Source organism: Hyperoodon ampullatus, assembly GCF_949752795.1.
Source record: "Hyperoodon ampullatus genome assembly, chromosome: 2".
In the NCBI taxonomy this organism is placed as follows: domain Eukaryota; kingdom Metazoa; phylum Chordata; class Mammalia; order Artiodactyla; family Ziphiidae; genus Hyperoodon; species Hyperoodon ampullatus.
This window is the reverse complement of record NC_136915.1, coordinates 176,568,485-176,591,985: the sequence shown is the minus strand read 5'-3', so window position 1 is coordinate 176,591,985 and position 23,501 is coordinate 176,568,485. Positions and strand designations below refer to the sequence as shown.

Genomic DNA, 23,501 nt, shown 5'->3' with positions numbered 1-23,501 from the left:
TTGGTGTTGGTGCATATTCGAAACACCCACGTTCTGCAAAGCCATGTCACACTGGGAAGAGAGATGAAGACATGAAAGTGTCTGATCTCATTTCACTGACACACAAATGCCTCTCTCACACACATGTACTATCTATCTTTCACATGCAACTTAGGTGCTTTTGTGAGTAATACAAATTCATTTGAAAGTATTACTGAGTCTATGATACTTTTGATCATTCCTCTCTTTTCTCAAAGAGCAAATACTAAATCCATGACCACTGTCTGGGAGTTGGGACCCTCCACTAACCTCTTTCAAGCTCCAACTTCTGAGAGCTTCAATGCAAACAGCAGTTTGCCAGGGGTCCCAGTTTGCCTTTTGGATTCCTTGTGGTCCAGGAGGGTCCCAAAGGATCCTAGAAAAAAACAGGGGTTGGGTGGGGAGTGGTAATCTAAGGGCTCCTGTTTTGGTCCCAATGATCCCAGAGTTACAGGCCAAAAAAAAAAAAAGAGACTCCAGAGTGATCAAAGCAACATCTTATTTTCAACTTTATTTCCAACTTAAAACTTCATTATTAAACCTGTCAAATAAACATGTCAGAAACAAAATAAAAAACAAATTGCAGCTGATATCCAGAAACTGCAGCACTGTGTTGGAAACAGCTCTTTTCTCATTACCAAGTAAAGAATCAAAGGTCCTTCTTCCTCCCCTAAAGCTTCATTGGTGAATCTAGTATAGACTAGGTTGGGAGGCCATTTTTTGATGCCAGAAGAGAAGCATTAAAAAACTGCTTGCATACATCAGTACTAACAAAACACTGAAAATTTCACTAAAACAATGTTTAAAGACTAGAGGATGCGGAATGTTCTTCATGATCACATTAACGTAAGTTCAGTTATATACACCTCGAACTGCAGCACAGAACAAACACTGCATATCTAAATGGCTCATATGTAAAATGTATAATTAAAAACCCAAACATATACACTATATTTATTAGATTCCCCTATGTTTAAGATTCTGGAGAACAATTTAACTCTGAATATGAAACCTTAGTGAATTTGCTACTGTTCTTTATAGGATGATTAATAATGAGACTGTATCAACTTAAGTAGAATCTAATGGCTAAAGCTGTTTTATGCACAGCTATTAAACTAAAAGAAATGATTTTAAACTATTCCCTTAAATTGTATTTAGATAAATAGATTTCTAAAGATGAATACGACACTCCTTTACAGGGAGTAGGGTTTTGTAAATATAAAGGCTATGCAAAATACAGTATAAACTGCCTGAACTAACAGTAGCAAAAACACAGTTTAATTTAAAAAGTCAAAAACATATAAAAATATTAGCCTTTCAGAAATGGCAAATTTTCAAACACCACTCTGTAAAAATGTTTAAATAGTGATGTTATTCCAAAAATATATATTTATTCTATTTTTCTACTTGCAACAGTTTATAAAGGAAAACAAACACCTGCGATTGAGGTAGCAAAGCCAAATTCACAAACTTTGGATTACGAAAAATACCCTTCCTACTCTTAATAGCATCTTTCATACAATATTTAATGAATTCCACTTCTTTCAAAATGTTTAATTCGCATGTAGTACTTCACAAAACTTAATTTAAAATACTGCAAATGTTTGTTAAAAAGATACTTAGTCCCGAAAATTATTTCACATTCAAAATACTATACAGAAAAATCTGAAGTCACCATATATTACATAGAGGCTATGTATTTACAGTTTCAAATGCAGTTTTACAAGTTGAGGTTAAGCAAACCACTACTAATGGTCTTCATTAAACAGTGTCCACTATCCAACATCCCCCTTCCCGTACAGCACTGAACAGAGAGGACCAGTTTTTACTTTCAAATCACATAGCTAGTAAATGATTTAATTTAAAGGGAAACAAATGAAAATTCTATTCTCTTAATGCAATAAAACATAAATGTACTTTAAAATGTAACAGTGTTTTCATTTAAGAAAAACCAACTGGACAAAGGAATCAAACTTTGAAAGGTCATCAAAAACCCTAAACAACAGTATTCAGTGCATTTGTAAGACTATTTTCTGTTTTCAGATTTTTAAGGATTGAAAATTTCCTATTAGAATGCAAATTCTAACATCTTTCTTTATATTTTCCTTACGTTAATTGTTATGATTTAATAAAAATAAACACGGCTACATTAAAAGACTTACTACTTGGCTCTATAGTCCTGCCTCAAAAAGAAAGAGAAACATAAAGATCCTGTCAGTGCAACGAAAGGTTCATTTTGGGTTTTTTTTCTTTTTTTGCCAATGGAAGCCAAAACTGCAGGAGCATTTAGAGAGCGCCTAGACCAGAATCAGTAGATGTATGGGAATATGCGGTACGGGACGCGCTGGCAGTACTTCTCCCACGCCAGGCCATACTTCTTCCTACAGTGGCGTTCATCGCGAGCCTCCCGGTGCACCAGCAAAATGGTGAAATAAATCACGTAGAAATAAGGAAGAATGTGATTGAAACCTGGGGACAGCAACAGTAAACAGTACTAGGTATTTTTATTAGCACTACACAACTACACAGTATTGTTTCCTGCTGGTCCCCAAATCGTCTAAAAATAGACCATCCCGTTACTTCATTTTCTCCAACGGGGGAGACAACTAAACCGGTTCATAAAATCCCACTAGTGTGTGGCAGGAGGTAGTATTTGAATTAAAAGCTATTCAGAGAACAGTGATTAATCCACCCTAACAATCCTTCAAAATCAGAACCTCTGTATTTAAAGCAAATCTCCCCATTTCCTCCCCGCCGGTGCTCAGGAAGAGGACGGCAGGCCACCCGTGAGGGGCAGGGTGGGCAGGGCAGACAGCACTGCAGGCTACGGGCTGACACTAACACAAACAAAACAGAGGGTGCCTTTTCTTCGTCTTAAGAACCGAAGTTTTTCAGAATCTACGTACGCTGAGTCATGAATAGAAAGTTAATTTCTACATAATCTTCTTAGAAAAAAAGCTACCAGGCACAGTTTAAAACTTAAAATTTTGCTTGCAGAAGTTTAGAATAAAACTTCAGGCTCTGTGAATTCCTAATTCCCCTCAGACGCTGGATGAACGAGGTGCTGGATACACAAAAGCGCAGCACCCAGATGGGGAACGGGCAACCCAAACCTCCAATAGGCAACACCCAGACCCAACGAGCACACACACATCCTGCGGTGGCCGGAGAAAGAGTCAAATCAGTTCTCTTCTTAAATGCTTACCACATGGGAGGGACCATGCCAGGGCCATGATGAGATCACCCAAGTAATTGGGATGGCGAACAAAACCCCACCATCCAGAAACGAGAAGATTTTTTCCTGTTGCAGTATGAATGGTTTTTAAATCTATACAAAAATAAAAATACATTTTTAATGATCTCTAGACAAACAGACATAAAATCTTTATGTGGTATAAATACTATAAATATAAACCAATACTTACGTGCAAGCTTTGGATCAGTGGGATTTTTCCGGAATGCATTTTTCTGAGAATTTGCACATCGGAAGATTACAAATCCGCACACTGTAATTTTTTTAAAATTTCATTTGTTAACAATTTAGATATAATCTTTATTTAAAAGCATCTGTAATTTCATTTAGAAATTATTCCTGTGCTCCAAGGAAATTTGCAAAGTACAGAATAGTTGGACTTCTTAACAATTCAAAACCTCTCAATCTTAGAAGGTCAAAAGAAGATATGATCCTGATATCTCACTATCATACAGCTTTCATCATCTACCTTGAAGGCAAAACTAACAAATATAGTTACATCCATGAATAAAATTAATGCAGCCCACATTACAATAAAATCAATATTGGAGTTCATCTGTTAGTTATGATACCTACTGGCCACAACATGAATGCTTTATTAATAAAACTATAGCTCAAAATCGGCACCAGAACAACTTGCACAGAAATATATGCCGAATCCCACTGTAAGCCTCCAAGTTGGTAGCTTTATTTCAAACTCCGAAATGTCAAAATTAAGAGGCCCTGACATATCACTATTTCTTATCAGTCCTCAATAAAGTCGTAAGAAATAACTCTATTCCCTATTTTTAGCTTAACTGTAAAATATACATATCCTGTCTTGAATAACATACAGGCACGTTTAACCAAACAAATGAAGAAACTAAATCTTAATTTCAACCAACAGCTTGAATGTCTTCTTCTACCATAAATGCTGATTAGTGTAGCAAAACTAGCAATATTTGGAGTCCAGTGCTAATTTTCCCTGCCCTCCCTCTGGTGGAGGTGTTTAACCAACAGTGAAACGAAAGAAAAGCCATCCTGAAGCTAACCCACGAGCACCTGGCCAAAGTGTTCTCCTCGCTCTTCTCCAGCATGTACCCTGGCCAAGTGGTTCCCTCTGTCCGATGTATCTACCTCCCCATCCCACTTTTCCCCACTGCACCATGTCCTCCAATAGGTTTACACCGATGTTCCCACAGAGAGATGCACCCTCTACCTTAAACTCCCATCATATACGGTCTGTAAGTCCCTCCTCTAGGCTCTTCCTACTACTCAATGCAGTGTCTGAGCGTCTTATTTCTCCCGCTAGAATGCAAGCTCTAGGAGGGCAAGACCAATCTCCCTACTTTTTAAGGTGCTACCAGAAAAGGCAGGCACTCAACAGAAAAAATGAATCATTACTAAGACAATAAAATTTTAAATGAACTTATTATTTTAAACTAAATTTAATAAATTTTAAAACCAAATGGTTTGTTTAAAATTATGTTTAAAGAACCACTGAGAACCCAAGAATGAAACATGCATTCTCTTTGTAAGATGCAAGAATCTTTTTATTACTCAACTCATCCATCACAGATTACTTCAAACTTGAGGCAATCATGGCCATTTAAAAGGGCACGCTAATCACTAATCATTAGAGAAATGCAAATCAAAACTACAATGAGGTATCAACTCACACAGGTCAGAATGGCCATCATAAAAAATCTACAAACAATAAATGCTGGAGAGGGTGTGGAGAAAAGGGAACCCTCTTGCACTGTTGGTGGGAATGTAAATTGATACAGCCACTATGGAGAAGAGTATGGAGGTAACTTAAAAAACTAAAAATAGAACTACCATATGACCCAGCAATCCCACCACTGGGCAATCCCACCACTGGGCATACACCCTGAGAAAACCGTAATTCAAAAAGACTCATGTACCACAATGTTCGTTGCAGCTCTATTTACAATAGCCAGGACATGGAAGCAACCTAAGCATCCAACAACAGATGAATGGATAAAGAAGATGTGGCACATATACAAAATGGAATATTACTCAGCCATAAAAAGAAACGAAAATGAACTATTTGTAGTGAGGTGGATGAACCTAGAGTCTGTCATACAGAGTGAAGTAAGTCAGAAAGAGAAAAATACCGTATGCTAACACATATGTATAATCTTAAAAAAAAGATGGTTCTCATGAACCTAGGGGCAGGACAGGAATAAAGACGCACACATAGAGAATGGACTTGAGGACACGGGGAGGGGGAAGGGTAAGCTGGGACAAAATGAGAGAGTGGCATGGACATAGATACACTACCAAATGTAAAATAGCTAGTGGAAAGCAGCCGCATAGCACAGGGAGATCAGCTCGGTGCTTTGTGACCACCTAGAGGGGTGGGATAGGGAGGGTGGGAGGGAGACGCAAGAGGGAGGGGACATGGGGATATATGTATATGTATAGCTGATTCACTTTGTTATACAGCAGAAACTAACAACATTGTAAAGCAATTATACTCCAATAAAGATGTTAAAAAAAAAAAAAAAAGGTCCAGGAAAGACTAAAATTCAATCCCGATTTTCCAAAAGAGCTCAAGGATCAGAGAAAGCAAGTAACCTGTACAAGAATACACAGCTAGTGTCAAAGCTAGCATCGAGCCCCATTCTCCACATGCCTTCTGCTACCTAAGATGATATCTTATTATGTCTGTGTCTTCTGTTCTTCCCTCCCATCAGCCTTGCTTTTCTCAGTCACCTCATTCTGATAAGATCTGTAGTTGTGTCCTGTTGCTAGATAGCTGCTCCCAGTGTATAACAGCATTTTCTTGTACATAACTCTGCCATATTTGTCCCTTTTATAAATATGAACTTGGTTACTTAGTACTTAATTGGGTTGTTGGGACTAAGTGGTTATTTATCCATTTATTATAATAAAAAGAGCCATTCAGACTTGAAAAAAATTAAAAAATGAAAGGGCACGCTATAAATATGTAGATACCACAGCACAACAGACTCAGCACACAATATTTAATACACAGAGACTGAAGTGAATACTCACGTTTCAGAGCAATGATTAGAGAAGCCATTGGCCAAGACAGTTCAGTTGGATGACCGACTAAATAAAAGGCTTGGAAGCTGTAGATAAATGGAACCCACACTAAATCTCCAAAAGCCAGCATGAATCCAAATCCATCATGGATAATGTCCATGGTTGTCAACAGTGCTTCCTATAAGGGTATGGAGAGGGGGAAAATTTTTTTTTAAAGTTTGGGGGACAAAAGCTTCCATGTTTAAAGTATTCAAATAAAGTTCTAGTTTACAGTCAAAGTTATACAGGGCGAAGGGAAAGTACACCAACCAAAACCGTTTTAAAGTAGGAGTGGGGATCCGGTTCCCTTGGCACGTGTATCGTTCTGTTCTTCTCCTGTCGCACTACCCTCTCCCTCCACGATCCTGAAACAACAGAGCTGCCACGCCCCTTGTGCCTCCACGCCTCTGCCTGGAACACCCCGCTCCAACTTCAGCTGAAGCCTCGCCCGTGCTGCTTTCCTCAACCCTCTCCTAGACAAGGCACTTCTCAGATGCCACCACCCACCACCCGCTGAAGCCTGGAGCCACCATGTGACTGTCCTGTAAATAAGCGACTCTCGCCACTAGACTAGAAGATGGCAGGCGGGGAGCACGGGTTTCCACCTGCCACCCCTGCACCCAGCACACATGCACCAACCTAACTTCTGACAGCAATCTGGCTTTTCGTGTAGCTTTTCCACACCACCCGGCAACATGGGAAAATGCCTGCCTCGCTGCTCAGGGTAAATCAGGACCTGAACGCACTCTCTTGTGCATTTGGTCAGCACAAGCCAGCAGCCAGATCCCCCGGACCAGAAACCTTCAGGCCCAGCTCTGGAAGTGGAGATGGCCCTGCCCAAGGGCATCTCTAATCTGCCTCTGACACCAGTACTCACCGCTGACTAGACAAATTAGCAAGTATAAGTAAGCTCTGCTGAAGAAACAAACCAACACGGACCTACTGTATAGCACAGGGCACATCACCTATATGAGAAAAGATCCTAAAAAAGAATGAATATATGTATAACTGAATCACTTTGCGGCACACCTGAAACTAACACAACATTGTAAATCAACTATACTCCAATAAAATTAAAATTTTTAAAAATCAATATTCTAGGTTAAAGAAAAAGAGTGATAATCTCCAAAACGCATTTTTTTTTCCCAGAAAGCAAGCAAAGGGACCATGGAACAGAAAAATGGATGTAACAACTCCAGGCCCTTTGGTTCACCCTCTAGTCAAGAGCGCCTATTCTTATGCACATGGGAGCAGGTACAAGAGCAGACCAGTGATAACCAAAGGGCACATGGGAGTGGGCAGTGAGTTAGGGACAAGGTATAAGCAGCTGGTGCCAGCAGGGGCAGAACCCTCAGCCCTACCCAGTTCCTGGGGCCTCAGGGGATTTGCTGGACAGCCAGCCGAGGCTCACAGTAAGGGTCATTTATATTTAAGTTCGTATTCTCCATTTTCTAAGGTGTGGCACATCAACACATAGAAGAATTTCTATCACCCAATCTAATAAGAAAATTATTAAGCATCTACTAATTGCCCGAAAGGTGCCAGATACTAAAGAAAATCATAAAATCAAGTCCTTTCTTCAAGAAGCCTACTATAATCTGGCTGAGATACTGATAACATATTTGAAAAAATAACTTCCCAACTTTAATCCACTACCCCTGGTGAAAAACTGCCTTAACAGTTTTGCCTTAAAATACAAACATTTTCTGTTAATTAACAGAAATCAATGTTTGTTTAAATCTCTAGAAAATATGAATTTCTAAGTCACTTCAAAAGTGACTACCATGACACGACAGAAAACTAGAAGGAAGAATTACTCACCACTGAAAAGCTTCCAGACAGTAAGTTAAAAAAAAAAAAATCTCTGAGGTGATAAAGCAACAGAGGAAATATCATCTGACTTGTAAAATGTAACCTACCATCTTCTTAGGAGCCCTTTATTACATAATCAAAGAAAGACCTACAACTGGCAAGACTAAGTGCATTTACAAGAATTGGGTTTTTTTTTTTTTAATTTCAAAAGCATGTTTAATTTTGAGTAGACTTGGAATTTTCAAAGGACTCTGTATCAGATGCTCCCACAATCTCTGCACCTTCTAAGGCTGAGCCCAGGTCTGTGTTCAGTGGCAGGAGCTCAACAAGAATCCAAATGTGGCTACTTGCACTCGAGGTCTGTTCACCTCAAAGAGGTCCTAATCTCCTCCCAAAGAAAAGGAAGGTTATCGACAAATCAATATCAAGCTTTCAAAGTCATTTTGACTGAATATGACCAAATAAGACCGTTTTTAAAAAACACCTTAAAGGAGATGGACCTTCTCTCAAAATGTCAACAGACTGCCAAGAAAGTTTATTTTGGAACATTATGACAGAGGGCTGCCAATTTTGTTTTTCAAACTGAAAGAAAACTCAACTTGGAATTTGGAGGAGATGATGACAAAGATAACAGTAAATGATAAGACAGTTGTAAAACAGACCCAAGGAAGAAATTATTTTCAAGAGGAATATAGTTAGGTGAGACCGAGATTAGCAAACATTTACCAGTCTTCAAGTGGCAGAAAAAACTGATGATGTATCAAAGTATGAGAAAAGCCAAGTGTTAGGAAATTAGCTTTATTTAAACTGGTTTCCTCAATGTATCATGATTTCTGGTTTTATATCCATCTAATTAGAGCTACTCTTTTATTCTGAAACACCACCAATAAAACATCTCCCCCTTTATTTAAGAACTATCTGCCCCCTGACAATCCAAAAAACACAATCTTAATTCGATGATAATCTGTCCATCCATTTTCATCTGATAGAATCATTAAGAAATTAATGTTAATTAACTCATATAAATAAAGTTTTATTTATATGAATCGGTCATACCCACAAAGCCAAGATCCACAGATCTTAAATATTTAGCACCTGACAGAGCAGCTGATATACACGGAAGTATCAACAAAGTTCTTGACACCTACCCTCTGTCAGTGCTGTGTGTCAGCTCAATGCATCACATGGCTTCACAACTCATTTAATCCTCACAAGCCTTGCAGGCAGGTTATATTCTCCTCACTTTGTGTGTAAGAAGCTGAGGCTCAGAGGGGTCAGGTCAATCACCCACACTCAATGCTATCTGACTCCAAAGCTCTTAAAATTAATTACCTCATTCCAGAGAGCATCCACCACATACAAGAGCTGGAAACTGTTGACCAAAACCATTGCTAAGGATGGAACAGTGCGACCCTGTAGCTTCATCTCAGCCAAAAGCATCACCAGGTTAATGACCACCTGAAATAAAAGGGGCAGGTATAGTTTCTACAGAGAGAAAGGTGGTAACTTCCCAGCTGAGAAAGCTGCAGACACCACCTTACCGAGAAGCCACCATCAGTGATAAGACATATCAACCTCAGGAGTCCCTTGATAAGACACACCAAGATGGACACTAATTCTGTGGTGTTCTTGCCAAAGACGTATAACTCACTCCAATCATGAGAAAACACCGGACTAACCCAAACTGAAGGACACTCTTACAAAATAACTGACCAGTATCTTCAAGAGTGTCAAGGTCATGAGAGACAAAGACTAGCAACTGTTACAGACTAGAGGAGACTAAGGCCAAATAACAAATAAATGCACTGTTGGACCCTGAAGAGGATTCTGGAACAGGAAAAGGCCAACAGCATGAAACACTGGTGAAACTTAAATAAGGTCTAGGGATTTAATTAATACTACTGTAACAATGTTAATTTGTGGGGTTTTTTTCTTTTTAATTGCTGTTTTTGATAGCTATACTATGGTTCTGCCAGATGTTAATTAACATTGGGGAGAATGGTATGAAGGAACTCTTTATTTTTGCAACTCGAACAAGTCTAAAATTAAGTCAAAATACATTTTTTTAAAGGGGAGGAAAATACATTTTTCCTTAATTCATACACTATTATTTTCCTACATAAACATAAACAGATATAATCAAAATAAAACAAACTCTTTTAATGTTTAATAACCTGTAACAGGGCATCTTAACTCTCTGGACTACATTTACAGCAAGAAAATATTTTCAGTAGACAGATTTATGCAATGCTGTGATTATTCCTAAAAACATACCACCCGCAGCTTACTTTAACATTGTCTACAATCCTTTCTAAATGCAAGACTAATTTGTACTACTGAATTGAAATTTTTTAACAAAGACATACCCATCCAATCAATCCGGGGCGCAATTCACAGAAGTATTTGAGATCAAAAGTACCAATCCGAGGATTTAACTCACGGCCAATGAAGAAATCATAGACAGCATTTCCTGTGAAGGGAAAAGTCCTTATCCAAACAGTATTCCAAACCCAATTATGAGGCTTTAAAATTGCACTGCTGTCCACTCTCCAGGGTCACAATTCAATCACCTCCAGGAGCCTGGCAAACAGCCAGCGAGGAAAGGCATGGTGGTGAGGGCCAAGAGGGGCCGTGAGGACACAGGGGGCAGGGGATGCTGGCCCCAACTGGAAACATCCATGCTGCTATAGGCATGGGGCCTATGGGGCGAGATTCCTAGATTTTGAGGGAACTAGTGCTTTTTTAAATGTAGACTCACAATTTTAAAAATAAGCCACTTAATTTTTTTTAATGTTTAAGTACTTTAGGTTAGAATCAACCAATTTATAATCTCTATTATTTGTTGTTTGTTTTTTTTTTAAAGGATGTTTACTATTTTGGACAAAAAATATTTGTCCTAAATTGTTATAATACTAATGTTACTAAAATGCTGTAAGTTGTTAAAACCTCTTACTGTCATCAAGTGACTAAAAAAGGAAGCAGAAACAAATAGGAAAACACAAGGGAAAAAAAATCAGATTTTCTTCCTTTTATTTTTCTCTAAATTTTTTCACCTTTTTTTTTTTTTTCCTATTTCTCTTCATCTCTCATAAACTGAAGCTAGAAGAGAATTCTATGAAAGCCTAGAAACAGATGCTGGGGGGCCAGTGGGGTGAGGGTGTGGGAGGCGTTTGTGGGACCCACGTTCTAACACTGCTCACCAGAGCTGGCCGGCGACAGTTCATTCCGGGGTGCTTTCAAAGCCCTGGCGTAGAGATAAACACTCAAGACCACAGAAAAAACAGTGGCTGCAAGTGCACACTGAAGGAAATGACTGTACACATAATAAAGCTCTACATCCCAGAAGAAAGATGCTCCGACGAGTACAGATGTCAGGATAAAAGCGTAGAATCCTTAAAAAAAAAAGAGGGGGGAGGGAGGAAGGCAAAAAATTGTTAACCCAGGGTTCACATTGGATTTACACCGTTATAAAAGAATACATTATTTTGTAAAATCTTAGTTTCATTATTCAGGCTACACACACACAAATATATGAACGAGCAGTGCCCCTGAGGTTAGCAGTCTTCAATACAGATGCCGTATCTCGCACACAATTTGTGAAATATTCTCACATACTTAAGTTATTATTTTTCATTGTGAACAGTCATCTGCTTTTAATGAAGAGAGAGCTGAAAAGAAGTGCACAGAAATTCACTATTAAAAAGCTGAAAAGAACCTCAAAATTCACATAATCCAAACCCCTCAGGCCAAAGTCAAATGGCTAATTATTGACAGAGCTGGGCCAAACACACATTTTAAAGCCTTTAGGGCAATGTTGGTGGTTATAAGTTATAAATATTTTTACCCGAAATAACTTATCAATAAGGGTTTCAAAGGATCCTGGTCGTACTCCACCTCCCAAACAAAGACCTCAAGACCCTGCCCTCAAAGAAGAGGCCACAACCCAAATGTTCCCCAGGGCCAGGCAGGAGACTGAGGGGACCAGCCGAGTGGGGACGTCAGCGAGGGACTGCCAGGCCCATAGATGTTCATTCCAAAGTCGAAAGCACCCACGAGGCCCCACAGGAGGAACTCCTGTTCCGAGCTAGCCCTGCTATGGCTCAACAGACAGAAGCTGAGTGTACTGGCTGCTTTTTCTTTGGACCCAATAAACAGTTTTCCTTTCAGGAGCTGAGTGCCTGCAAAAACTGTTCTCTGAGTAAGCAGTCAAACCGCATTTGGATAAAAACAGTCTAACACAGAAAAGACGTAGGTGTTATTTCTGTAAGAATTCTAAAACCAAAGCTTTTGTAAAGTCAAATGGTCATCTCTAATTTATTATTTAAATCCACATTTTCCACAGTGTCAGGTTTACTCCAAAGAGTAACTTTTAACTTTTTAAACTTTTTCTTTAACTTTGTAAAGCATTCATTTAATGCTCATAAAATTTATGAATAGTAAAGAAAAAGAATGATAGATGAAGCAGTTTCTTGCTCTCTAGCCCACGTGGATTAAATTATTCAGAATGTCTTAGGAATCTCCTTAGTTGATGATGGTAAAATCTCGTAATACTAGAACCAGAGTAACGAGGAAATTTTCAAAGGAAGGATCAAGCAACTAGTTCAGCCACTGCCTGCTTGCTCCGACAGCTCCGAGCCCAGCACTACTGTTCTCAGCCTCCGAGTGAGCCACGCCCTCAAAGGGAAGCAAAAACAGAAAAGAAGAGCATTTAGAAGAGAAGTAAGTGGGTTCCTAGAGAGAAGCCCGCAAAACACGAACAGCGACAGAGTGGACGGCCCAAAGGGAACACCCCACGCCTCCCCAGACTTGGCCTCACTGAGGCCGCAAGGCGCAGGAGAGACGGTGTGTTGGAGATTCTAAACCTGGTTCCGGCAGCAAGGAATCTGGTAAAAGTAAACAAAGTATCTGACAGTAGCAGCAAGTCAGTGCTAAGCATCTACCACGGGTCAGGCGCTGAGCTAGGTTCAACGCCTCACCCACTTGGCACAAGAGGCAGTCATCTAAAATAATTCCCCTGGCTTCCCTTTTAGAGCCCAGTCGAGTGATTTCAGATACAGTGGATGCTAGATGAGTCACTGAAAAAAAGTATCCACAGTTCGAAAGGTGAGAAGTGATAGGATTAAAACAGGCCAAGAATTAAAATTTACAATATAATTCCCAAGAAAAGGAAAACAGTCTACCCAATCTAGTTAAAATGGAAAATCATTTAAGGATAACGACCCTATACACGTATTTCTTAAAAGCAGGTTAACTGTACTTTATCAAAGTCTTCACGTGCCAAAGGTGGACTATTCCCCTTACTCAGCACACACTCCTACCCCCGGAAGGTGTCCATGTCAGGAGGGACAATGCCCACTTCTTGAGATGCTCATCGAGACTTCCATTCCATCCACTCAGGGCTCCTACCAACAAGCGCCTCCTACAGGCCAGTCCCTTTGCTGGCACCAAGGGTACCACAATGAACACAGCCAAGTCCCTGCCCACAAGCCACCTTCTAGTGGGGAGACCCCAGTGAAGAGATAAGTACACTGATGTCAGGAAGACCTGTCATAGAGGAAAATAAAGCAGGGTAAAGGAAAGAAAGGGATCTGAGGGCTCCTCTGAGCAGAGACACGTCAGGGATGAAGCAGCCGACACTTTGGGGGAAAGTTTTCCAGGCAAAAGCACTGAGAATGTAGCCTAGAGACGGCCCGGAGGCCAGTGGCTGGAGCAAAAGAGCAAGAGGTCCGGAGGGCAGGAGTGGCCAGGAAGCCCACATCAGTGCAGAACTTCTTAGGCCATGGGGATGACTCAGGATAATAAACTACATAGTCAAAATTGCTTCAATGAGCGATAAATGCTATTAAGAAAATAAAACTGGAGAGTGGAAAACAGTGACTGAGTGGCTTGTTACTTAACATGGCATAATTTTGACATATTGGCTGCAGGTGCGAGCAGTTTATTTGCATGCTCTTCAGACTACTGAGAGAAATGTACTATTTACTGCTCTGGCATAATCAGCTTTGACAGTTCAAAGACTACAGCACCCAAAAGTTTGAGCTATCAAGTCATCAATTTGAGTCTTGAAAAAAAAAAAAAAAAATCACCATTTAATCTGTACTTGAGTCTTCTTCCATCAGTAAGAGGTGTTCCTTCTACAACCTTAAAAGAAAAGGTTTTTTTTTTAATTTAAAATTTAAAAAGCACAACACTTTACCATGATATATATGTCTTGTAAAATCACCTAAATTTCAACATGCCCAAGGAGGATCATCTTTTAGTAGGAAACTTTAGTAACAAGTCTCAAAAACCTTCATGGCATGCCCTTAGGTAAAGTAATTCCACCTTCAGGAATTTATCTCAAATACAAATCTAGTAATGACTTCTCCATGTACTGAGACTATTGCAATAGCCACTCTCCCCCAATGATCCCATGTCCCACCACAAGACTAGATGTGTTTTCAAAAACCTGTACATCTAGTCGATCTCTAGCTCAAAACTCTGCAATGACTCCCCGCTGCTTTACAAAGCAGAATACAACTCCACTATCTCACGTTGGTGTCATCCTTTCAATCGGGTTCAACCCCACTTACCCCAATCCCAAGGCCCATGTGCTATTTGATGATACAGACTCATATACTTACTTGCTCTGCTATTTATACATATACGCTCACTTAGTTATTCAATCATTTCATGTGATTCTTTTATCTCCAATAAGAGACCGAGAGCATGTCCACTGGACCATTTCATCTCTTCATTTGGATCACCCACAGCATCCCCATATAAAAGGTACTCAAGAAACACACTACTTGAACAGGATGAGTTAAAATTAAAAGTCCACTTGCCCAATGGCATCTACATTTTACTCCCCAAATAACTATTCAGAAATGGTGCAATTTATTATAAATTGTAAAATACTAATATGGTATCACTTGACTTGGGCCAAACTACTTTACCCTTTCATTAGCTATGAAAGGGAACCCAGGAGAAATGTAGTATCTGTTTGAGATTACAGGATTAGCAAAACCCCACAGGCTAATTTCAAATGATCCTTATCTATTAAAGGTATCTAACAACTACTGCGTTGGGTTTTAGTCTGTGGGAAAAAAAAATAGACATATAGCTATATATATATATATATAGATATAGATACGGACATATATATATTTTAACCATCAAAACTGCTTTTCTCAATAAATATTATCTAGTTTGAACTAGCTTTACCTGAGTTTATCTGAATTTGTGATTTTTTACTTTCGAGCCTTATCACAAAAATACCTGAAGGTTCACATCACAAGAATCCTCTCTAGAGCCAATGTTATGGTGAGGTTCCAAAGTATTTCAAGTCTGCAGCTCTATGCTCCTATCACTGGCATTTGCCACTCCTAATAAAACTGATCCTTTGGTTTACAGACAGTTGGCAAACTTGCAAAGCTCTAAGAACAAGATCTTTAAATGAATTATTTATTGATTAGGGAATCTCATGTTCTTTTAAATATATCCAAGTAGAGTATTCTAATGAAAGAAGAAAAAACTACACTTAGCAATGAGGACAAGTGTTAAAGACACTGCATGAGTCTGAAAAGAACATTCAATGGTCCAGACAACAAATTTCTGAAAGAGATGAAAATCAGAAACTCATCATATTTAAAAAAAAAAAAAAAAGTAAAAGATACGGACTAAAGTCCATTGAGCTCAGTAGCTTATCAACTGGTAATTTAAAATTCTGCACCTGAAATGACATATAGTGAGAGGGAATTTTTTTTTTCCCAGCCACCTCTACCATTAGTCAGGCTATTTTGAAAAATGGCTTATTCTTCTCTATTTGGTTTGGAAAGTTACACAAGAACCCTCAATCAGATTCTTTAAGTTTCGCTTAATAAGCATGTGTTACAGAATACAAGAGTAAATGCTTAACAAACTAAAACTAAGTAAGTTTGGGTAGTTATGACCAAGGACAGCTTTTAACCTTAGAACTACTATAAATGTCTCTATATAAACATGGGAGCAAGGGGAAGAAAATCTCTCATAATACCATATGCCCCACCAACAAACTCTTACCTTCCCAATCGGCAGTAAGTAGAACAGAGCCTGAAGGAAAAACCAGAGGAGGTAGGCCCCAAATACCCTGGTTTCCCATAAATCGTACAAAGCTGGCAGAGGAGGCGGGAAATTCAGAAGACTAGGCTCTTCCTGTTTACACATCAACAGCAACAGGAAGAGGAAAGCAGGCAGGCCAAGCATGATGAGAAAAACACCTGCAAATAATTAGTGAACATTCAAGGCTCTAATTTCAATCCAGGTTATTTTATTTTATTTTTTTCAAAAATCACTTGAATTTCTAAGGTCGAAACTCAAGTCTGGCTAGCTGTTTGAAACCAATTTCTAATGCATCATTAGAAAGTCTTAACTCTACCTGTCACATCCTGTGGGAAAGCAACCACAGGCATGAAAGTAGTAAAACAGCAAATGCCCAGCACTGAAGAGCTAAATTCCACCTCAGAAACCAAGCTCTAAAACATTTAAAACCCAACCACTATGGGAGCAAACATGTTGAAACTCCAGCAAACTGAAGATTGGAACATCTAAAAACTATTGGTCTAATCTTTAAAGAACAAAACACTTTATACCCCTAAGTTTCTAACAATTAAAATAGTACCACATTCACATTACATGTGCGCAGACTTTTAAGCGATGCTGGACACCATCTTTAACAGATTCAGTTAGCCAAGAGTTATAAAATACAAAGCAGTTAAGCCATGTAGGATTTTGAACCATTTAACCAAGAAGTACTTTCTTTTACTAAGTCATAAGACCTCACCGGCTCCACGCACTTAGTAACTCCAAGCCTCTGAATGCTTCAGATCTTTGACCCTCAAAAGCAACCTGTGTAACAGGTAGGGTAGACACCATGAACCCACTGGATGCATGCAGCTTATTCCCAGTGCTACTGCCAAGCCAGGCCCTGTCACTGAGATCTGATTATTAGCAGATTTCCCAGTCACGAATAGCTCACCGTCCTTCCTATATACAAGAGTCATACCAACCTTCCCGTCATCATTCTTTGCACTTCTTTGCTCAAAACCTATTAAAAGATTGCTAGAAGTTTTAAATATAGCCACAATGGCGCCCTTTCTACTCTATGAAACCCTCAAAAATGCTCCTACTCAGGCCTTTGCACCTGCTGTCCCTTCTGACTGGAAACTCTTCCCCAGGCTCCCACCTGGCTCACTACCCTGGCCGCCTTCAGATTTCTTCAGAGAAAGCCCTTTGCTGCTCACTTTATAGCGGCTAGCATTTGCCCACCCTGCCTGCCCTCCCTAGGCCGGTTCTGATGCCTACCAGGTACTCCTCCAAATTCTAAGTCCTTCTGCTGTGTGGCTGTCACTTCAAAGGTTCTCAACGACGTAGGTCCTTTTGTAACAATTTTTTCTTCCTTTGAATCTATTTCTTTTAATTTGACCTCTTCTCTTCTCGGATGAAGGCTATACTGTGTAGGTATGTAACTACTCTCTTGTGACAAAGGGAATTTTTCCTATTTAAAAAATAAAAAGTATTAAATATCTGTAGTCAGTAAGTATCATTAATGCTACCACATTAACTAATTCAGCATCTTAATATAGCCATATACACTAATAAGAATAAATTTTTTAAATTATACTCAGTCTTAATTTAAGAACACAATCTTAGAAAAGATTCTAAGAAAAATTATGGTTTTCAATGTGCTTCTTTAGAGAAAGTCACTTTAACAACAAAAAAAATTACCTGAGAGGAAAATGAACCCCTTTGTACCTGCGTGTTTTTGTGAGGTATGTCATTCCTCTCTATGTGCTCAGGCTCCCCGTTATATCTGTTGATGCTATTTCCAAATGGCTTCTAAATTGAAAAATATAAAACATTTTAACCATAAGAATGATACCTTAGTAAAAAGGAACATGATGGTAAAAATTCAGTATTGTGAAACCAAGCAATAAAACCAACCAAAGATTTTCACAGCCGTAATGCTGGAGAATTTCAGCCCACTTTTTAAAAAAATGAAATGGAATAAAATTGATTAGAATTTCCCAATCCTCAAAAGATTGGCTCTTACAGTAGAGGTTTCCACATAAGATCTTTCATCTTTTAAACAAAATTAGACTAAATCTTATAATTTCACTGTTCGATAACAGATGCTCTAATAATATTCACCATGAGAGGGAGATACAGTAAAAATTGGTAAATCAGCTCATTAATTGGTTAAAAAAAAAAAAAGAGGAAAAGACATTCACTGCCCCCAAACAGCAAATAACAGGAAATTAAGAAATAGTAGCTACTTATGGAGTATTACTAGTAACCTACAAACTGCCTACTTTCTGAATTTCATCTGCCTTATTTCTCTTTAACCTTACATTTTCTCTCCGTAATGTCTCTTTTCTCAATTCAGTCTCTTTCCTTGAATGTCATTCTCTTCAAGCAGTGGAGGGAATTTCTTACTGACTGTACAGAGGAAGGACTTTCGCTTACAAAACATTTTCCAGGCCATGTATGGCTGAAATAGGTGACTTTGCTCCTTTAAAGTCACTGACAGATTAATTAAAAAGACAAATACATCTTTTGGGAGGCCAGCTGTCAAAAGACGGCATTAATATAGTATCAAGTTCTAGTTCTAATCAAGGTCTAACTGAGCAGTGACAGCATTCAACATATACTTAAGTTTACCAAAGTGCCAACGAGCCACTTAGCAGCAAATGGACCCACCTAAAAACTACACTCTCGTTTTTTCAAAGGTCCAATGTGTAATCCACAGCAACCACAAATGTAATCCTGTAACATAGCTAGTCAGCTGACCCTTAACTGTACTGACTGCAAACTGACACGGTATTCACACAGTGAGGCAAGGTATTGCAAAGATCACAATTAAGAGTCCAAAAGAATAAGGATGATGTGATGTCAAAGCTACGTGCGGCCTAAGTACAGTCTTTCACACACGTCGCCCCATCCTCAGCTCAGTGATGGGTCCACAGTGAGCCTAGGGCTCGACGGGCAAAGGGCGAAGCCAGTCTGCGGCTCTGGGGTCACCAGGACTATAGGGAGGTTACACTGTAAAAAATGTAACGGTCACGAGAAGCTAAAAATGGAATGCGACAGAAAGCATGCAGCATCTGTTCCTTACCCTGAGTCACCTGACTAGTAAAAAGAGCCACCAATAGAATGTCCAAACTCACTAGTAATTATGAAAATGCAATTTAAAATGGTGAGTTGAAAATCTTTCACAATCATACTGGCCAAAAAATACCAAACAGAAGAGAAAAAACCTATTAACCATTATACTCAGAATGAGAAAATGGTCATTCACACCCTACTCCTACTGGTATCAATTTTCCTGAAGCAATTTGGCAATATGTAGAAAAGCCTCAAATCTGCTCTATCCATCTGACCGAGCAGTTCCACTTATAAGAACTTATCCTAAGGATATATCAGATGTTGTGTAAGAATATTTGTTTATAATAATGAAAACTTAGAAAGAAAAAAAAAGCTAAATGTCTATCAACAAGGGAGCTAACAATTACATTACCTCTATATAATTTATGATAAATCCAAATAATACCATACAACAACAAAAGTGATGCAGGAAAATACAACACAGAAGGTTATGCCCAACATCTTAAAATTTAAAAAATCTGACTACAAAACACTGTAATAATCCAGTTTTTTAAGGTTATCAAAAATCTGTGTGCATTTTATCCAGAAAAGAGGTAACATTAAGTGAACAGAATAAACAACGACCTTTCTTCAATTCTGTTTATAATTTCAGTTTGGTCTACTATCTAAAATATTCATTGTGCAAGGTCCTCCAGGCTCTGCACACCCTACCTAATATTTCCAACCTTGAACTCTGAAAGTAAATTCCATTAAAAGTATCATCTTTGAATAGGGAAAGCAATCAAATACAATGATACTAAGACAGCAAGAATATGTTTTTATAAGATACAGTTACAGGGGGCTTCCCTGGTGGCGCAGTGGTTGGGAGTCCGCCTGCCGATGCCGGGGACATGGGTTCGTGCCGCAGGCCGGGAAGATCCCACATGCCACGGAGCGGCTGGGCCCGTGAGCCATGGCCGCTGAGCCTGCGCGTCCGGAGCCTGTGCTCCGCAACGGGAGAGGCCACAGCATGAGAGGCCCACATACCACAAAAAAAATAAAAAATAAAAAATAAAATTAAAAAAAGATACAGTTATGTCTCATTATTTTCTACATGAACTTTTATTCACTATAAAAACTATTCAGTTCAATCTATAATCTACATCTATTTCAAATTTAAACACTGCTTCTTAAAAAAAAAAACACAATATTAAATTGCACTCATAACCTAAAAAGTTCTTTTTCATGGTATTTAAAAGCATTATACCTTCTATTCTTCCAAACATTCATTTTTTAATGTAATCTTTAATATTATTAACTGCAAAACACTTGAGTACACATAAAGGGGAAGACATGATTTGGGCAGATTAAACACCGTGTAAGGTTGGAGATCTCCCAAACACACATACCAATACCAGCGGAGTCAGTTTAACTTCCAACACTTCCTTCCTTGCTTCCTTCTTTGCTTCCTTAATGTCAGCCTGGTGCGAACCTGAGACGGATGGGGATGGGCGGGAACCTTTTGGGGGCCGGCCAGGGGATCGGGAGCGTGACCTGGAGCGGCTCCCTCTGCGTCTGGAGGGAGAACTGGAAGTTGAGCCACTTTTCCTTTGCCTGAAGGAGGTTAAAGGCTAGAGGGAGGAGAAAAGGCAGAGCTTCACCGTAAGTCATAACACACGCAGACCCACACTGCCCGAGGGCAGCGACTGCGCCAGTGACTCTAAAACCACCCTGGGAACTCATGGGATCTGAGCATCCATCAGATGAGGCCAATAACAGCTTCAGCTATAATGACCCGTCTCTCCTCAGACCAAAGCAGCCTTTCCACCCCTAACTCTTCTTTGAAGGTATTGCCAGGAAATGAATGTTCTAAACCAAGCAGCTGTACATTTTTCTAATAACATATATAAGAGATACAAATAACATTGATTAAAACTGAGATGATAGGACAAAAAAAAAATTAGCACACAAACAATAACAAGAAAATTCGTCTCACAGTTTTGCTCTGAATAAAACACGGTCAGACCTTGAAAACGAGTCCAAGGCTGGATTACTTAGCGATGTTTTACCCTGCGCTCACGTACTCCTAATATTTCCAGGAACCTAGACCTAAGGAAGGCAAACGACCCCCCAGCCCAAATCCCTCCCACCCATTTTGGGTGGCCCAGGAGCGAAGAATGGCTTTACAGTTCCCAAAGGACTGCAGACAAAATCAAAAGAAGAATGAAACTTGGTGGCATGTGAGAATCATCTGGACTTCAAATTTCAGTGTCCATGAATAAAATTGCATTGGGACACAGCCATGTCCACCGCTGCTCCTGCAGTGCACGGACTATATTTACAAGTCCTTTTACTCAAAAATGTTGCCAACCCCTGGTCTAGAGCGCTCAGACTGTGATCCACAGGCTGTAGGCTCAAGAACTGTTTGTTACTGATCTGCAGCAAGGAATGAAACTGAGAAGAGATGGGCAGCAATTTTTATAGCATTTTGACACAGTAATTTTATGTCTATTGAATCTGACAGTGAAAAGTTAGGGTTTTATCTTGTACCTTTTTTTTCCCCCATTTGCCTAGTAATTACGGTATGCTACGTAAATACTTCTATACCATGGACCAGATATTTGCAAGCTCAGGTCGTCACCAGATAGGTTGAGAAGCCTTGGGCTCAAATCTAATTGATGTCACTCTCCTGATTAAATCCTCGGTGTCCGGGATGAAGCCCAAACCCCTCCAGCTCTGGCTCCTTCTTTCCCCTCCTCTGGCCCTCGCCTACCACACCCTTTCAGCACTGGCCGTCTGTGTCCCCCGACCCAAGCCTTTGGCATGCTGTCCGCTGTGGAAGTCCCCCCACCCCATCACCGGAGTTTTCCCTATCTGTCCTCAGCACTCAGCTCTGAAAGCCTTCCCCAAAACCCAGTGCGCTTCTGTACCCTTGATGTGCTCCAACACCACGCAGGACAAACTGTCACCGAATGACAGAGTGCATTAAACCAGGGAGAGGACGATATAAGTGTCTGACTTCAGCAGACGGACAGCTTCTTAGCAACAGGGCACTGTGCCTCCTTCATACATTCCCAAAGCCAAAAAACAGGATCTGACCTAACGCAGGAGAGTGACCCTATGCCTGCAGAGAGCCAGACCTGACTGCTCTAAAGCTTAAAAACCACACCTACAGTGATTTCCCAACTATTACAAACATGCTCTGTAAACCAAAGAGTGCTTACCTTGATATCACTCTCTTTCAATTCAAGTTCAGTTCCATCTTTGTATTTTACGCTGTAAAGCTGGGAGTTGCTGTCATGGCTCAGAACTTCTACTTCATAATAAAGTGAACTCCCGGGCCATCGACCTCTTACCACCTCACCATCGGCAAATTTCCTACTTGGCATTTTTGAAAATCAGTCTGAGTCGTTAAAAAAAAAAAAAAAAAAAAAAAAAAAAAAAAAAAAATTAGAGTCGGCGCATACACACTTACATTTGTCTTTTTTCATAGATTAAAAGCTAAAATACAACTTTCCAAAATGTTTAACTGGTCAAGACTTTCAGGCTACAAAAGCCTCTAGAGGAGAGAGTGAACAACTCCTATTTTAAAGGTGAGAAAACGGAAGCTTAAAGATGTTAACTGTTTTGTCCAAGGGCATAGAAACAGACGGCATGAAGTGGCAGAGTCAGGACACAGAGGTTCTTCTTTCTGCTACACCATATCTCATTGGGAATCACGTAATACGGCCACGGTACACGGAAGTGGCACTAGGGATTAAATATGACGAAACATAAAGGCTCCAAATGATTTGCACCACACAAAACGCTACCCACCTGCAGGAACTATGCTTCTTTAATTAACAAGGCACAATCTCACAAAGGACACATATTTTCTGATTGATAAATCTGTACATACAGTAGTTCCCTCCTTATCCAAGAGGGATCTATTCTAAGACCCCCAGGCACCCCTAGTGGATGCCTGAAACCACAGATAGTATAGAGCCCCACACATACTGTGTTTTCTCCTACACATACATACCTATGATAAAGTTTAATTTATAAATTAGGCACCGTAAGAGGTTAACAACAATAACTAATAATAAAACAATTATAACAATATACTTTAATAAAAGTTATATGAAGGTGGTCGGTCTCTCAAAATATCTTAAAGGCACAAATTAAATACCTTTTCCACTTCCGGGTAAGATGGCGGAAGAGTAAGACGCGGAGATCACCTTCCTCCTCACGGATACACCAGAAATACAGCTACACGTGGAACAACTCC

At 39.6% G+C, this 23,501-nt stretch overlaps 1 protein-coding gene across 4 annotated transcripts; it reads right to left on the bottom strand.

Moving 5' to 3' along the window:
* Nucleotides 1–2,326: 2,326 nt before the first annotated feature.
* Nucleotides 2,327–22,637, bottom strand: LBR (lamin B receptor; the record flags this gene model as incomplete). Of its 4 annotated transcripts, XM_079698318.1 has the most annotated exons (13): nucleotides 2,327–2,487; nucleotides 3,224–3,346; nucleotides 3,444–3,524; nucleotides 6,293–6,461; nucleotides 9,467–9,592; nucleotides 10,501–10,604; nucleotides 11,335–11,526; nucleotides 14,221–14,275; nucleotides 16,175–16,371; nucleotides 17,456–17,648; nucleotides 17,906–17,989; nucleotides 20,644–20,865; nucleotides 22,459–22,637. In XM_079698318.1, the coding sequence occupies 13 exons, from the start codon at nucleotides 22,621–22,623 to the stop codon at nucleotides 2,327–2,329; spliced, it is 1,872 nt and encodes a 623-aa protein (XP_079554444.1). The 4 variants fall into 4 exon arrangements, with proteins under 4 accessions (XP_079554444.1, XP_079554445.1, XP_079554447.1 ...); XM_079698319.1 differs by lacking the exons at nucleotides 14,221–14,275; nucleotides 16,175–16,371 and having other exon boundaries at nucleotides 22,459–22,623; XM_079698321.1 differs by lacking the exons at nucleotides 16,175–16,371; nucleotides 17,456–17,648 and having other exon boundaries at nucleotides 22,459–22,623.
* Between the last annotated feature and the right edge of the window lie 864 nt (nucleotides 22,638–23,501).